Source organism: Prionailurus bengalensis, chromosome A1 (genome assembly GCF_016509475.1).
Source record: "Prionailurus bengalensis isolate Pbe53 chromosome A1, Fcat_Pben_1.1_paternal_pri, whole genome shotgun sequence".
In the NCBI taxonomy this organism is placed as follows: domain Eukaryota; kingdom Metazoa; phylum Chordata; class Mammalia; order Carnivora; family Felidae; genus Prionailurus; species Prionailurus bengalensis.
Genome location: NC_057343.1, coordinates 231,572,762 through 231,591,630, shown reverse-complemented (window position 1 = coordinate 231,591,630; position 18,869 = coordinate 231,572,762). Strand labels below are relative to the sequence as shown.

General features: G+C 39.7%; 1 protein-coding gene across 2 annotated transcripts in view; it reads right to left on the bottom strand.

Moving 5' to 3' along the window:
* The window catches only part of CTNND2 (catenin delta 2), a 940,792-nt gene that overhangs the window by 572,998 nt on the left and 348,925 nt on the right, over nt 1–18,869 (bottom strand). For both annotated transcript variants that reach the window (XM_043601021.1, XM_043601022.1), the window contains exon 3: nt 15,893–16,005. In XM_043601021.1, coding sequence (XP_043456956.1) covers nt 15,893–16,005 — 113 coding nt within the window. The remainder of the gene's footprint in view (nt 1–15,892; nt 16,006–18,869) is intronic.

Sequence of the window (18,869 nt, the reverse complement as noted above, 5' to 3'; positions counted from 1 at the left end):
ATCCATTTTAATACTTTTATTTGGAAAAGTATCTTATTTTATCCTTGTGCTCAATTAGCATCTCAGAGTTTTATTTCGTGTGTGTGTGTGTGTTTACTTTTCTCACTGAAAATGAAAGAATTCTCTCTGGAAATAGTAAAGCAAGTTAAATCTTCTGTGAAAAATGATGAATCAAATCCCCTGACAGAAACACCATGAGTTCTTTAAATCTTATTTCTTAAAATTCTCTTTTTTGAAGTTTTTAATATTTATTTAAAAACTTTCAAATATCCTATGGAGCCTTATTTCTTCATTAGTTTATTATTCCTTTATTCTGATTCCATGAGTTGCACATGAAACTAAGTTCTGATTAATTTTCTCCCTCTGGAATGCTAGTTCATTATCCAAATATAATAAGTGTTGAAAATGGGCAGATTTATGCTTAAAATACACCTCTGCATCCCCAACCCAAAGAGTAATTTAAATAGAATCGAGCTAATTTAATTCTCTCTCTTGAATCTGGATCTTGCATTTGCTGTGTTAACTTAGTATTAAATAGTCTATCATGCATATAAAGGTTAGTCTGACATATGTTTTGTTATAGACACTAAGGAGAGCAATTTTAACCAGGGAATGATCTGGTTATCATCCTTACTAAGTAAAGTCACATCCTCAAGGAAGCATGAAGACTGTAGGTTATTTGACAACAGGCAATTTGCCTTCTTCATCCAGAGCTATACTCCCAGTGTCTATTATATTGTGTGACATATATTAGATCAATGATTTTTATGTGCTGGATGGAAGGATGGATGGAAGGATGGATGGAAGGATGGATGGATGGATGGATGGATGGATGGATGGAAGGATGGATGGATGGATGGATGGATGGAAGGATGGATGGATGGATGGATGGATGGAAGGATGGATGGATGGAAGGATGGATGGATGGATGGATGGATGGATGGATGGATGGAAGGATGGATGGATGGATGGATGGAAGGATGGATGGATGGATGGATAGATGGAAGGATGGAAGGATGGATGGATGGAAGGATGGATGGATGGATGGATGGATGGATGGATGGATGGAAGGATGGATGGATGGATGGATGGATGGAAGGATGGATGAAAGGATGGATGGATGAAAGGATGGATGGATGGATGGATGGATGGATGGATGGATGGATGGAAGGATGGATGGATGGATGGATGGATGGATGGAAGGATGGATGGATGGAAGGATGGATGGATGGATGGATGGATGGAAGGATGGATGGATGGATGGATGGATGGATGGATGGATGGAAGGATGGATGGATGGATGGATGGATGGAAGGATGGATGGATGGAAGGATGGATGGATGGATGGATGGATGGATGGATGGAAGAATGGATGGATGGATGGATGGATGGATGGATGGATGGATGGAAGGATGGATGTATGGATGGAAGGATGGATGTATGGATGGAAGGATGGATGGAAGGATGGATGGATGGATGGAAGGATGGATGGATGGATGGATGGATGGATGGATGGAAGGATGGATGGAAGGATGGATGGATGGATGGATGGATGGAAGGATGGATGGATGGATGAATGGATGGATGGATGGATGGAAGGATGGATGGATGGATGGAATGAGACTGTGCGCTCCTTCTTTATTAACAGACAACTTCACAAATCCATGCCTCTACACATTTGTCCTTATTTTGTTGACACTAGCAACCTACCCACATGGCCATGGGCAATTCTTCTGTGAATCAGCAACCAGATAAGCAGACTTCAGTTTTTAGACACAGGTGTCAGTGGACACCATTAGCTTCCACAATTCCTTAAAGACCCCCAATGCTTTAATAAAATGCTAGCAACTCCAGTGTTTAGGTAACATTGAGCATCTTCTCTATTCTCACCTTTATCTCTTCTTGTACCATGTTACAAAGGCATTAGGCAAAGTTTATTGATAGGGGAGCACAGGTGCTCCAAATTACAGTGACCTTGAGGAACTGTCCACTTGAGGGCAAATACACTCTTCAGTGGTGATGAGACTGTATCCTGAACAGTGTGATATTTCAGGCATCATGGTTATACCTCACATACATATCACTCACACATAAATTTAAGAACATCACTTTACTGTGATGGCAGAGAATGACAATAGTGAGAATACTGTTTTCAGTTAATTTGATATCATAATCACCTCCTAAATAAAAGATAAAGAAGAAAGAATATAAATAAACAACATTTCTCTGTGAAAAGGAGGGCCTTTGCCATTTGTGTATGTGACATGTGAGTCATAATTACAATATTTATATAAATTAATTCATCAATTACTAAGGAGAGAACCAGGCCTCACATATTGAATATTTCCTCAGTGACAAACAGTACGCTAATTGCTTTAAACACATTTTCATATTTAATCCTTACAACAAACTTCTAAGGTAAGTATTATTCTCCACAATTTACATATAGATCAATGGAGCTTCTAGAAGATGTCTCCAAATGTCACACAGCGATACGTGGAGCTGAGAATCAAACCCAAAACTGACTAGTTCAAAACTCCGTGGTGTGATCCACAACCCTAAGCTACTTGCTTAAATTAGAGATGCAATGTTTGTTGGGCATTTATGATATGACAGGAATGCATGAGTTTCAAGAGATGGAATGAAACTGTTTACCTTAAATGAAGAATGTCAAAATGACAGAGTCCTAACAGGTGGATACCGTCATTCCCACATTAGAGAGAAAAGGTTAATTGCTAAATTTTGAATAAAGTTGGCAGTCAATTCTTTAGACATAGCTTTTCAATAAAATCTTGCTGAGAGGTACATTCTCGGATATGTGCAGAAGACTAAGCAACAACGTGTGACAATTTTTAAACTTCCTCAGCTCTTGAGGTACTAAACACACAGATGTTTGAGAAGACAGGCTTATGAATGCAGCTTTACTGTCAACAAATCAGGCAACATCTTTGCTGCCTGCTGCTAACACAGCAATCTCTTAAATTTAAAATTCTATGATAGTTTCTCCTGGATAAAGGGGAATTAGAATACATTCACATTCCATGAAATAAAAATATCAAAGAATTCCTTGTTGAAAACGGGCAATGCTTGCAATAGAAGCTAAGCTCAGTGTTGGCTTAGCCTAACAAATGTTTACATTTTTTAAGAAAAATAAATAATAATTTCACAAACCTACTCTGTCTCCTTTGACATAAGTGAGTCTGCAGAGCCTCCCAACTCTGAAATTGCTATAGGTGCTCATGACCTTGGTTTAAATCTTTTGACTTTTCCGTTGGACAAATGCTGCCATTTCTAACATGTGGGGCTGTCACCAGCCTCCACAGGCTTCACTCCATTCTCCAAGCGGCTGGCAGAACCAAGGATGATGACATCACTTCCTTGGATAAAGCTGTCTTCCACGTTCTACTGACAACTCAACAAACCCCAGATCACTACACTGACTTGCGGGACCGCTCACAGAATGGTTACGTCTGCCTACACCCTTCTCCAACACCAGTCTGCGCCATGCGTTGGCTATTCCAACCACACTGATTTCAAGTTGACCCCTGTATTTCTGACTTTGAACTTTACCTCTGAGCAATGCCTTTATCCCGTTTTGTCTCCCACCAGTGGTTCCTATCCTTCACACACAAATATCCCTCTGTAAAACTATCCCCAGAGCCACGACTTACTCTCTTCAGGGCACCGACAAATTTCATCATGCTTCATCTGTTTATAAATCTCTCTTTGTATTTGATAGGAAACCCCTGGAGTCCAGGAGCCTTCACATTTGAAGCACAGGAGAGCTTCCTAACCTATTAGGTCCTTAGAATTACCTCGTGAGCATTTTTTTTTTTCATGGAACCAATGGTTAGTTCTTAAAAAGCCCACTCCCTGGGGTACCTGAGTGGCTCAGTAGGTTACATGTCCAATTCTTGATTTTGGCTCAGGTCTTGATCTCACATATGTGAGACCCTGCCCTGCGTCAGGCTCCACACTGAACACAGAGCCTGCATGGGATTCTCTCTCTCTCTCTGCTCTTTCGCCACTCAAGCTTTCTCTCTCTCTAAATAAATAAATAAACTTTTTTTTTCTTAAAAAAAGCCCAATCTCCCTGGTCTCTCAGTGTGAAACTGTGTTCTAGTTCCATATCTTTGCCCTAGTTTTAGCCAAACTGGAAAACATGGAGAACATCTGAGGTAGTTTATAACATACATATGTACACAATTTCTTTTAGACTGTGTTTTCCCAAATATAAAATCCATGCCTTGACCCAACTGGAGATTCTTATATTGGAAAAAACTATTTATATGCATGTACATACATCTAGCTGCCTTCCTCTGAAGCACCAAATCTATCTGGGAACATCTTGCTATCCTCATTTCTCAATTTGATTTGTTACTCAAGTTCACATAATGTTGCCATCTTAAAATATCCCCACGCAACTTACTGCCTAAAATGAAAGGTGCCAATGAGATGAAGAACACAGGAGTGAAGACTTGAAACAAACCTAGGTACTATTCCTATTTTACAGGTGTAGAAATGGAGGCCCAGAAAACCCAAATGACTTGCCCCGAGTCACTTCTTGAGTGTGTTGGTGCCCAGACCACGATCTCCTCACACACACTACCACATTCTTCCTGCTCGCTCCCCACTGCCTTTCCATCCTAATAATTTGAACACACAATGGTCATGGTGTTGAGCGAGCTGCTGTCATCCCAGTGAGGACCACTGAAGTTCTTTCTTTCTTTTTTTTTTTTCAACGTTTATTTATTTTTGGAACAGAGAGAGACAGAGCATGAACGGGGGAGGGGCAGAGAGAGGGAGACACAGAATCAGAAACAGGCTCCAGGCTCTGAGCCATCAGCCCAGAGCCTGACGCGGGGCTCGAACTCACAGACCGCGAGATCGTGACCTGGCTGAAGTCGGACGCTTAACCGACTGCGCCACCCAGGCGCCCCTGAAGTTCTTTCTTTTTAAGCGAATCAAATGTTCGTTGTTATGTCGTCAGCTGAAATATCACTGTTTTTTAATCCTCTGAAAGGAGCATACACAAATATAAATACAAAAAAGCTGGTAAAAGCTCTTGAACCCTCAGTGTCTAAGCAAAGGCAGAAGGACACACAAATGCCTTCACCAAGAGGCACTTCTACTTCTCACTGTATTTACACAAGCAGAGAAAATAATGAGCATGCATATTTTGGTCCATGCATTAATCTCTTGCTGTTCCGTCTGAAAAACACCCATGCAAAGAGCCACTGGCTTCTAGATCTTAATTTACTGAACATTTCCTGTCAACATGTTATCACTGCATTACTGCTCTTCACTTCACAACCACACGGTATCAAGAATCTCATCTCCAGCTTGAGCAGTAGGTGCAGAGACATATTAAGATGCGCCATGTGAAAAGTTTCTTCCATTCATCATGTCAATTTCTGTGTGGTTGTCTAGTCTATAAAATGAAGGAGACAAATGTGGTGCTACCCTCATATGTCGTTTTAGCCCATAGTGAGAAAAACTATTTTATCATCTTTTGCAGAAAAATTAGGAAAGAGACTTCAACAAAAAGATGATGTGTTCTATTCATCAAGAAGGAAAAATATATATGATTCACTAGTAACAATGTGCGCGGTGATATGTGCTTTACTTACACTTTTCATTCAACCTTTGCAAAATTACAGAAAAGCATTATACTATTACAGATTTTTTAAAAAAGTGAAATTCAGGGACATTAGTGAGCGTAGGCAGTATCTAAAAACACAATGAAGAAATTTAGCTCTAAACTATGCAACTACCAATTTCACTTTTCAGATCCATGAGTTAAAAAATGCTAAGGATGACAGAAAATATGGAAAATATTCTAGACTAAATTTTTAAAGATTTTCAGTTCTATACCAATCAGAATATTAAATTTAAAATTAACTAGAGTTAATATTCCTGAAATATCTATTTTACAATGTAAAATCTCTAAAGAAGATTTGGTATATGGTTTTTAAATATAAAGTTAATATTAGTCTTTTGATATATCATTTTGGAAAGACCCCAGGCTTCAAAATTGATACAAAAGTGTTAACTATGGTAGCTGCTATAAGAAATACATAAGGGGCTCCCAGGTGGTTCAGTCAGTTAAGCATTCGACTTTGGCTCAGGTCATGATCTGTGTTCATGGGTTGGAGCCTCACATTGGGCTCTGTGCTGACGGCTCAGACCTTGGAGCCTGCTTCAGATTCCGTGTCCCCCCGCTCTCTCTGTCCTGCCCCCGCTTGCACTCTGTCTCTCTCTCTCTCAAAAATAAATAAACATTAAACAAATATTGAATCATTATAAGCATTTGACCCTTTTTTAGGACCTACATCAAATCCTCAGGACAGGTGACTATTTGTTATCCCACAGAAGAAATCTAGAAAAATGTGTTTAATATGTGACATAGACTGAATGCTTGTGCCCCTCCTAATCTACTCTACTCTGTGATAGTAGTTGGAGGTGGGGGCCTCTTGGATATGATTAGGTTATCAGGGTGGAGCCTTTATGAATGGAATTAGTGCCTTTATAAAGGAGGCCCCAGAGAGCTCCCTCAGCCCTTCTGCCATGTGAAGATACAGCACAAAGAAAACTGTCTGTGAACCGAGAAGCAGGCACTCATCAGATACCAAATTGGCTAGTGCCTCCATCTTGGATTTCCCAGTCTTCAGAAGTATGAGAAATAAACTCATGTTGTTTATAAGCTACTCAATCTATGGTATTCTGCTATAGCAGCCTGAACAGCCTAAGACAATACAAGTAGCATTTTATACACATAAATATTAGTGTAATTTGTCCACTGCAATTTGCAAGAGAATGCCTAACAGTCTGGATGTAATTAAAAGCAATAATAACATATACTATTAGCACTCATTACCTCATTTGTGTAAGAATGAATCTCAGAAATACATTCAGATAAAGGAATTCAAAATAGCTATAATTACTGGGGTGGGGGGTAGAGAAAAAATAAGCACAAAATCAGTCCAAAATGTTTATATCCCTAGGAAGAAAATGGACTGGAGACATTTAGATAGTTATTTACAACATGCATAATTTCCAACATAATTTAAGACACCATTTAAGACTGAATAACAGCATCGTGGTAAGGCATATTAACATGTGTACTTGGGGAGAAAAGATACCTGGGCTCGACAATCAATGTCTGGTCCTAGCTGCTGGATGTCGGGAAAACAAATTTCCCTCTCTGAATCTGTGTTGTTATCTACAAAATGAAATCAGATTTAACTCATAGGGTTAACTCGAAGTGAACAGCATGATCTACGTAAACCATATCCATGCCTGGTCTATGAAAATTGCTCAACAAATATTATCATTAATATTTTTTTAACTTTTTAATGTTTATTTATTTATTTTCAGAGACAGAGAGAGGGAGAGAGAGAGCAGGGGAGGGGCAGAGAGAGAGGAGAGAGAAAATTCGAAGCAGGCTCTGTGCTATAAGTACAGAACCAGATGGGGGGCTTGAACTCACAAACAGGGAGATTATGACCTGAGCTGAAACAGATGTTCAACCGCCTGAGCCACCCAGGTGCCCTGTCATTAATATTATTAAAGTCATCACCAGTATCATCATCTTCCTAAGGTCAGAGTGAAAGTATGAGACTAGGTCAACCATAACTCCATGCACAGAGTACCTCAAATCAACTGGCTCTGGAATCCAGTGTGCTATTTTAACGTGAAAAGAAACTAGAATGAGTACTGAAAAGTGATATTCCGGTCTGGTAAGTTCAGAATAATGTAAACCATTTGATATGTTATATATATTATATGTATATATATTCTGGAATACATAGAGACAGAAATCCTTATAAATTAGTACGACTAGTGATTTCTACCAGAACAAGAGTGACAAAAATAAGAACAGTCATAGAAATACTATATATCCATTCACTCATTGCTTCATTCAGCACTGACTGCACAGTTAGCACATGCTGGCCACGGCTTTGGCATACGCCCCGGGCCCCTGCCCTTCAGGAATTACTTAGAGGCCAACGGAGGACAGGCAGGAGGGACAGCCACTACTTTCAGTGTCTAAGAAGGCTCAGCAAAGTCTCCGTGCAGGTGAGGACGAGGTGGTGGCTTCAACCTGGGGTGTAAGCTTTCTTGCACGCCTAGGAATCCAAAGGACACTAGGGTACTATCTAGAGGTGGCTCAGCACAGGGACCTTGGACTCTAGGCAAGGTGGGAAGGGCTCAGGGGACTGAAGACTGAGAGAAAAGGGGTTGAGAGGAGTTAAGTATGTCCCCGTGAAACCAACAAAGACTATGAATGTTCTCGCTCTTTCTGGAGTGGAGACCTGAGCAGAAATGTGATGGTGCTTCTTGAGGGCCAAGAAAGTGGTCTAGAATATTCTTAATTTATGTCGGAAAAAGACAAGACTACACTAGGAAATCTTAAAGGAATAACGGTAGCATTAAAAGGCAAGCTATGAGAGGCTAGGTCACTGGAGAAAAGTAGATCAGGTGAAAGATGGCAGTAAAGGGCTTAAGATAAGAACAAGGCTTCACAGGGGCGCCTGGGTGGCGCAGTCAGTTAAGCGTCCGACTTCAGCCAGGTCACGATCTCGCGGTCCGGGAGTTCGAGCCCCGCGTCAGGCCCTGGGCTGATGGCTCAGAGCCTGGAGCCTGTTTCCGATCCTGTGTCTCCCTCTCTCTCTGCCCCTCCCCCGTTCATGCTCTGTCTCTCTCTGTCCCAAAAATAAATAAACGTTGAAAAAAAAAAAAAAAGAACAAGGCTTCACAAAGGGACTTAAGAAAATCAGGAGCATATTCTAGGTAGATTACTGCTCTGGAATTTAGTCTGGAAGGAAACAGGGAAGCAATTTTTTTTTTTAATTGGCAATGAAAAAGGAAAACCTCTCAAATAGGTCTATAGTCTCTATATTTTTGTTTTTATTTCTGTTTTCATACAAAGAAGCCATTCTGAAAGACTTAGAAAATACCACTGCAATGTTAATTCTTATTACCAATTCAATCAATTAAATGTCCTGTTCAAATAAATCACTAGACTTTGTTGGAAGAGTAATACTTCAGCCACATGAGAGATACTGCCTAGTGTGGAAACTAACAGCTATTCTCTAATTTTCAAGTAAAAACTACTTTTTATAATATTATAGCAATATTATTATTGCTATTATTTTTTTCCCCTGCGAGCAAGCCTGTATTCACCACTGGTAAGAATCTAGAATCCTATGGCATTGAGTGATTTTTTCCTTTGGCTAAATGATGGCATTTGGGAACACGCAAATGTGTAGAAATATCTTCATAGTAAAAAAAAATTCATGTGAAAAAAATAAAAGTAATTATTTAATTATCCAAGCTGTGTTCTTTTCAAAATGAAATATTTTGGCAAATTTACTCCTTCTTTATCTTAAAACAATAAATATAACTATCTACTTTTTTAAATATCAGATCCTACAGGACAATGAAAAAATGCACATGTTTTACTTACAATTATATTCATATATGTTTATTTCCTTAAAAAGTTCAGTGATCATGCTTTTAAATAAATACATTTCATTGTGACAAAAAGTATGTGTCTACTTGACTAATGTTTCTTCACCTCTAACTACTTTAACCAGAAGTCAGCATATTTCCTAAAATAAGCCTGACTTCTTTGTTAACTGTGGACAAGATTTTTAGACTCCATTAATAGAATTGTTGGCATTTCAGCTCACAGAAGTTAGCTAATAAAGAGAATGACCTTTGGTAACACGTATAACATTAATTCCTTTTGCATCCAGTCTCTAAGATATGGCAAACTTTTGTGGACACTTGTTTGCAAGAAATTCAATAGTTCATCTGCAGGGAAGAAAGAGCAGCTTCTTACATGGAGCAAGCAATTCATTTATATACATATATATATATGTGTGTGTGTGTGTGTGTGTGTGTGTGTGTGAATATATATATTACATTTTGTATTTAAAAAAATTTTTTAACATTTATTTTTGAAAAACAGAGAGACAGAGCACAAGAAGAGAAAGGGCAGAGAGAAGGGGAGACACAGAATCCAGAGCACTCCAGGCTCTGAGCTGTAAGCACAGAGCCCAAGGTGGGGCTCGAACCCATGAACCCTGAGGCCATAACCTGAACCGAAGTTGGATACCTAACTGACTGAGCCACCCAGGTGCCCCTAACATTTCGTCTTTTTAAACATATATAACTCCAATTAGAATCTTGGGTGTCTATATTATTAAAAAAAATGGTGAGCCTAAGTATGATTGCTTTATTTAATAGTCCTTATTCAGGGGCGCCTGGGTGGTGCAGTCAGTTAAGCGTCCGATTTCAGCCAGGTCACGATCTCGCGGTCCGGGAGTTCGAGCCCCGCGTCAGGCTCTGGGCTGATGGCTCAGAGCCTGGAGCCTGTTTCTGATTCTGTGTCTCCCTCTCTCTCTGCCCCTCCCCCGTTCATGCTCTGTCTCTCTCTGTTCCCAAAATAAATAAACGTTGAAAAAATAATTAAAAAAAATAGTCCTTATTCCACAATAAATAATGCCGTTACTCCATATTCAAATACCTCCACTTCTTAGAATAAAAGCTACAGATTATTTTAATATGTGAATCCAAACACATATATACATGCATGAAAAATAAAATGGGCTATAGACATTCACCTTTGGAATGAAATATAGATGGTCACAGAAAAGATTTATTTTCTTGGAAAACTTTCAATAATTCAGCTTATTATAATCTCTAACGACCAACTGGAAAGCACTGTCGATATTTCCTATTACTGTGTAACAAGTTACCACTAACTGAGCAGCTTAAAACAATGTCCCATTTTTTACGCTAAGAGTTTCATAAGTTTTGTAAAATTCAGATGTGGCATGGTTGGTTTCTCTGTTCAAGGTCATTAAAGGTTAGCATCAGAGTTTCTGCTGGGCTAGATTCCTTTGTTGATGTTCTAGAAAATAATCTGTTTCAAGTTTATTCAGCATGTGAGCGGAATTCAATTCCTTTTGGTTTTAGTATTGAGACCCTCTTCTTGTTGCCGTCAGTCAAGGATCACTCTCAGCTTCTAGAAGCCATGTGCATTGCTAGTCACATAGCCTCTCCATCTTTAAAGCCAGCAATAGAGAATTTATGTGTCAAATCTCTGTAGCTTTGAATTTTTGACTTCCTTTGTCTCTGAGCTCTAGACCATTGTTATAAATCATCATCATCATCATCATCATCATCATCATCATCATTGTTTCCAAGAGTCAGGTGTCCTTTAAGAAGAGTCCATAAGATAGGTTCAACTCTGGTTTGCATTCAGTGTTTCTCCCATTGTGTTCTTGGGAATCAGGGATATGATTAGTCATCTATTTTGATGTCCTTAAATTTTCAGTAGCACTCGAGAAAATCCCCACACATCCTTTGAGTGAAGGTTAGACATTCTCTGGCAGGCAACCTCTCAAAGCGTCAATGTGTCTCATCTCTAATGCTTTAAGTTCTAATGACCCTCAAGGAAGGGACACCTGATCCAATTTGGACTGATCAAGGAAAGGTTCAGAAGGATATGAGCCCTCAGCTGGGTAACTGGATTCACCGGAGGGGGTGTCCTGGTGAAAGAAGGAAGACATTCTAGATAGAAGGGATCACATGGTCATAGGCACTGAAATGGGAAAGACAGGTGTGTTTATAGAAGTGGGAAAGAATGCTTCGCGAACACGGTTCTGATTTATGTATTATGTAGCTCAATCTCACCCTGTATGGGGGATAGATTTGGGCATACCGCAGGCAGAAGGATGAGCTAGAATGCTCTTATTAGAGTCTGTGGAGAGAATGACATGGGTACAGGTATAAGCAGGTCCTCAGACCAGGAGACTTAAAAGAGTAATGCATGGCCCCCAGCCTGAGAGGGAATGAATGGCTCACAGGGCTGTCAGACCATGATCACTGACAGGCCTTGGCCTGAGGGACGGGCATTAGCCAAGTAATCACAACTGGCCAGAGTGTGGGAGTGAGCCACGAGCAAGGGGGATTTGATCATGACCCTGAATAAAGGGCAACATCTGTGTAAGTAAAGTTCCTGACTCGGATCTGGATGGTTCTGAGCAATCAAGGAGAAGATGTGAAACCAAACGCTCTCATGGGAAGGGAGCAGAATCTAACAACTTGGAAAGGACTGGGCTGGAAAGAGTGAGCAAAGCCAAGTCAGGAAGGAGATAAGGTGCATGGTGGATGTGTAGTTGCAGTAAGAAGCACCAATAATTCCTGTGTAGAAGAATCCCAACACTTCACCACTAATGCATCTGAACTCGGGAAGCTTCAATACCAACACGGATGTTTAGACAAGTCTGTGAAGCGGGGCGCCTGGGTGGCTCAGTCAGTTAAATGTCTGACTTCGGTTCAGGTCATGATGTCATGGTTAGGGGTTTGAGCCCCGTGTCAGGCTCTGTGCTGACAGCTCAGAGCCTGGAGGCTGCTTCGGATTCTGTGTCTCCCTGTCTCTCTCCACCCCTCCCGTGCTCACGCTCTGTCTCTCTCTCTCAAAAATAAATAAACATTTAAAAAAAAGTCTGTGAAGATGTTAGGAGATCACAACGTTCCTATTTGCAGCTACTGAAGGTCTGGCTGTTTGGACACAGTAGCTGACGTGCTTCACCAACAGGGAGCTCCAGCTTTTCCTTCTCCAAGTTCCCGGTGTTCACGCTCATGATCTGATGATTATAAAGTTGACTGTTATAAATGCATATCAACAAAAGTTTTCTTGAAAGTTTCAACTGTCAATGTGACTACCGGGGAAAGGGTCTTAGAAACCAAATGGAGAGTTTCCTATCACTGATAAAAGGCAGAGGAAAACCAAACTAGATTTATGAGTCATTTTTACCACTTCCACTAAAAGTCTAAAAAATATTTGGTTTGTTTCATTTCCTCTAAGAAACTCTCTTACCCCTCCTTCACACCCCTAAGAAGTACGAAACAACATCTAAATTATCAAAGACTTCTTTACCTATTCTCCTTTTAAAAAATGTTTGTATTCTATTTTTAAATGTTTTTTGAATATTCCTTTTGATGTGCTAACTAGGTTAGTCTATCACACTTAATAAAGACCTGAATTTCCAAAGGTGATTTCTGAAGCTGAGCAAACAACTAGGTTATGACAAAAAAAGAACAGTGGAAGCTATGTATGAGACTTTCCCCCAATGAATTATCAGTAAATTGCTTGTATTATTCAAGTGCAGATTCATACACTGGAGATTTCCAATGTACAAAATAATTAAGCTTAATGAAAACTGACATTATATAGCTATCTGGCAAGGAGAAATAATTAGGTAGTGTCATCTGCACTTAACATTACCATTCAATATATATTTTACACAGAACTATTGATTGTGTATCATGGCTGAGAGCTAAGAATATAAGATTAAGAATCAAAAGTTGTCATGGGATAATTTTTCTGTCAACTTTGGTAGTTCACTGATGGGTTCTATTCCAGATACCTTGGACCCAAGGAAAAGAAATCAATTCAGTTAAATCAAATGAGGGAGGAAGGAAGTTTTTAAGAATTTAAAAATTCAGCTGGTCCTAATGATAAGCAAACTGGCCTGTTTTTGACTTTCAGGAACAATACAGTCTCTCTGTTGGACTACTTTTTGTCATTACAGATGCCTCCACTGGCACGAATCCACAGGGCCACCGTCCTCTACCGCTTACCATTAGATGTCACAGACTTTGGATCACTTACTTAAAAAAAATGTTTTTTAATATTTATTTATTTTTTGAGAGAGAGAGAGAGACAGAGCACAAGCAGGGAAGACACAGAGAGAGAGGGAGACACAAATCTGAAGCAGCCTCCAGGCTCCGAGCTGTCAGCACAGAGCCTGATGTGGGACTCAAACTGACAAACTGTGAGATCGTGACCTGAGCTGAAGTCAGACACTTAACTGACTGAGCTACCCAGGCACCTGTGGATCACTTATTTTGTGTTTTCAAGAGTAAGACCAATTTCTTACAGGTTGGTCACTGGATGAATCACCATTAGATCAGATATCTATCTCTAATCCAATCGGAGGTTGGGCATTCAGGCACAGGATACAACATGGTCCCCTAGACCTATTTCTACTAGGGGCTGGGGTGATTTTAATAAAATAAAAGATGTACAGTATGCAAACATAGCACACAGAAAGACTGGATATAGAAACTGACCAATAATGAAACAACGGGTTTCAAAGCGAAATAAACGTGAATTCAGTGGTGTGTATAGACCTAAAAACCTGACAGTCTTAGCTTCTCAGGAAGTAGGGGAAAAGAAAGAAAAACATCTTTAACAAAAAGCTCTTCAAATACGTATAACCGTAGGAACTGGTTCGAATACATATTTCCAAACATTTTTGTCCCGGACTTAGTCTCACCATCTTCAACCAGTCAACCTTCTGTAAACAATTTCAAGTAGGCACAATTCGCATTTTTTTCTTGTCCATTCTGCTTTGGTTAATCTGGGTGTTCAACAAGTCTGTGATGAGTTTAAGGGGTCCCCATGTGCCCATTCACAGCTACTGATAACCTAGGTACTTGGATGCAGAGGTGGGTACACTTTCACATGCCCAAAATAAAGTTTTGGGATGGAAAATGATATTGCACCCAAGGAAGCTAGTCTAACAAGAGTGCAATGATTTCCTTGCAAAAATTCATCATTATTAAACAAAAAAAAAGAATAATGTTAAAAGACTGATGGCAAATGACTCTGGTGGGAAACATTCTGACTACAATGATAAAATATTTTAGAGCAATGGAAACAAGGACCTTTTTAATTCTTTTGTCAGAGCAGGTGGCTAAGAGACCATCAAATTCATGCTCCTGAGCAGAGTGGCTGTAGACCCCAGGTCTAGGGATCCCCACCCTTCTTCCATCTACGAGAGGCCATGTGACTGGTTTTCACCAATGGTTTGTAGGCGCAGTGATGCAACTGGCAATGCAATTGACAGTGAGGTACAGGGATGACAGAGCTCTCAAGAGAGAAGCTGTATCCTTCATCACTGTAGGACGGAAAGCGGAGGGGCAGCCCCTGGTTACCATCCACTACCTCCATCTGTTGCATAAATGAGAAGCAAACTGCTCTTGCATTAAGTCACTGCAATGTTGGAGTTGATTTGCCACAGCAACTATTGTTTCCTGAACTAAGACTCCTCCCTAAAAATGTACAAGGTCAAAAACACAATGTAGAACAGGACGATAGAAAAGTACGATGCATTACTGAGAAATAAAAGCTGTCTTATAGAGAGCTTCATGATTCTTTCACACATACTCACATTACACACACACACACACACACACACACACACACACACACTTTTTAAATATGAAAACATGGTCCTAGGGTGGATCATTTATTTTGTGGACAAGTGACTAAGTCTTGTTTTGAGACATTCTGGGACCTCAAACCAGCCCCTACTGAATAACTCTTCTATCTATGAATTTGAAATTGTTCTACCCAGGAGAATTGCCTGTGTGGTTGATAACCGAGGTGCGATTTCACACTTTAGCATCATATATTAGCAAACAATACAGGTTACATCAAAATGTTCTCCCTTTCCCTTCAGGAACCTGCAACTCTGGATCATCTAGGAAAAGAGAACCAGACTGAGAGACTGCGCTGTGGAATCTGATTTCCAGCAAGCTGACTGCATGCAGAGCCTTCCTTTATGGACAATTATGCGCCATTTGCATCCGGGGCAGGTGTTAATTCTGTTACAGGAGTTTCAAGTGCAAATCAGGCCATTTCAGACACCTTTTGAACATCTTAAATCAGATCGGTTACAATTCCCTTCCCACATCCGACTGACTGTTCCGTTCCACTGCCAGGTTTGTGAGGAGAAGACAAACACCACAATTTACTTTCACTGGCAGCTCACAGCCCAGAACTGTAAGGAGGCAGCGTGCCCAGTACCTGATACTGCTCACGCTGCCCGTCTCTGATCCAAGCTTGCATCGCTCCAGTTGGCTGGCTACGATTTGGCGTTCTGCCTCCAGCTCTCGGGTCAGTCTCTCAAACTGTAATTCCTGAAATAAAACCACCAAAGAGATGAGTTCTATCACCTATTTGCAAAGGGGAATTCCTATCAAAGTGACATGATGGTCAAGGGGGAAAATGCAATTTATCAAGATGTCAAATAGGAGAAGCAGAGGACGCTGTTGTGAAACCCAAGAAGGGTTGGCAGTTCAGACAGAGCTGAGTTCAGATCTCAGTCCTGGCACCTGCTGGCTGTAGGGCCTTGAGGAAGTTATTTAATCTTTCTTATATCGATTTCATCACCTGTAAAATGGGCTTACAACTTATTCCATAAAGTCGGGGTGAGGATTAAATGAGCCCGCCCATGAAAAATTATTCTTCGGCTGGTGGCCAGCACCCAATGGATATTAATACTTCCTCCATTAAAATTGTAACATTCCATGAAATGTTAAAAGAAACAGTTTTTCTATCATTTGGAGTACTGTGTTTATTCCCTATTGGGTTCTAGCTGCCTCTCTATTAACTTGATCGTAATATTACTTACATATATTGTAGACTGAAGAAAAATAATGCTTATACTTCTGTAGGCTTTAAACTCCAGGAGAAAGGCAATGATACTGATCCTATACAACCTAATTACTAAATGAATATCTTTTGAGATATTTGCTGTATCACCTTAAAAAAAAAACAATTAAACCAATGAAGAATGCTTTGAAGAATGCCTGAAATCCACTGTTAAAGGATCAACATTAACGAAAAATGATTCAATCAGTGCATCAAGGATCTTAGCTCTTCCAATTATAGGACTTTTGTACCACATTTTCACCTTTGCATTATATTTTCCCATACACTTAAGTTTTTTACTAAACATAGTTATAGCAAAGCATATATTTTCACTAAAAATTTCAGGAAAAGTTTTTACAATGTCACATTTAATTTCTGTAAAATATAAGTTATCTGCACAGTTATGTTTTGGGTAGGGGAAAACAAAAATGCTGGAGAATACTGAAAATACAGGTTAGTTTGGAAGAATTATAACTTGCCACATCACAGAGATGTGTCTTCCCATAAAAGTTGCATTTATTTTATTTGCTACCCTGGGACATTCTTGGGGGATACCTGTAAAAAGCGGGATCTGGCGTGTCCTCCATACATATTAAAAATGCCCTTGGCCTTTTCCACAGGAGATTTCTTTTCTGTTAACAACATTATTTTGGGGAACCAAGAGACACTTTACAAATGAGAGCTCAACTTTTCCTTTAAGGTGCTAAAACTGAGGAAGCATGTTGTGGGAGCTCAAATCTTTCTTCTTACATGTTCTGAAGGATGGCAAAGATGATTCGTAAGGACGAAAAACCAAGACCTCTACCAAAATGCATTTTTGTATACCTAACCTCCACTGTTTCTTCCAGCAAGTTTTACTGCTTTTTTTTTAATTTTAATTTTTTTTGGCAGTTCCTTTCCACAGAAATACACAGATTCCAGAAGATTTTCATTTCCAGGCTTTATATTTTATCCTGCATCTGTCTGTGTAACAGAAAACCAAGTTATACCTTTGGATTGATAACACGTGAAAAACAATATTTAAAGATCATGTAGCATTCTTCATAGGCGCATGGAGATTCAGTATTATTTTTTTTTTAAGTTTATTTTGAGAGAGACAGACAGAGCGTGAGCAGGGGAGGGGCAGAGAGAGAAGGAAAGAGAGAGAATCCCAAGCAGGATCCATGCTGCCAAAGTACAGCCCGTGGTGGGGCTCAAACCCACAAAGCCGTGAGATCATGATCTGAGCCGAAACTGAGAGTCAGATGCTTAACCCGACTGAGCCACCCTGGTGCCTCTACGTGGAAATTCGTTATGTCAGCTGCCTTGCAAACATAGAGTCACATATTTCTAGAGATTCTCATCTCTGTGTATAGATCTTTATTTCCATGTGGCATTATTCTCCTTCTGTCTGAAAGACTTCCTTCAGTGTTTCTTGGAATGCAGTTCTTTCGGTGGATTCTCTCAGCTTTATGTGCCTAACAAGAGTTGTTATTTTGCCCTCGTTTTTTTGTAAGGCATTTGTCCTCTCCCATTGTTTCTGACAAGAAAAAAACAAACAAACAAACAAACAACAAAAAACCACCTCTGTTACTTGCGTATTTGGTTCTTAGTGTATCCAGTGTCTTTCTTCTCTGCCTTTTATGATTTTCTCTTTATCACTGGTTCTGAACAACGTGATCATAATGCTCCTTGATGTAGTTTCCCTCATGTTTCTTACACTTGGGATTCGCTGGGCTTCCTGGATAAATCTGTGGATTTATCATTTCCATCAAATCTGGGAAAATTTTAGTCATTAATTCCTCGATTTCTTTTCTGTTTTCCCCAGTAACGCCCCTCCTTCAGTGACAATAACTAAGTATACATTAGATCATGTGGAGTTGCCCCACAGCTCATGGATTCTTGTTTTATTTTTAAAATCCCTTTTTCCCCTCACTCTGTGTTTCATTTTGAACAGTGTCCTTTGGTTGTCGAGTTAATCAATCTTTCCCTCTGCAATGTCTAATCCACCATTAATCCTGTAGAGTATATTTTTATCTCCAACATTGATGAATCAAACATCCCTAGAAGTTTCCCTCGGGTCTCTTGTAGATTTTCCATGTCTCTTTAACTTAGAAATCTAGGGAATACGCATATAAAACCTGTTTTAATGTCTTGATTAGCTAATTCTAGCACCTGTGTCAATTCCAACTGCTTGACTTTTCTCCTGAGTGCAGGCCCTATTTCTGCTCCTTGTCAGGTATGGTGATCTTTTTTTGTTTGTTTTACATTTTTTATCTCAATTTTCACTTTTTTCTATCTTAAAAAATTCGTAAATACAATGTATTGTCAAGTTGGCTAACATACAGTATATACAGTGTAGTCTTGGTTT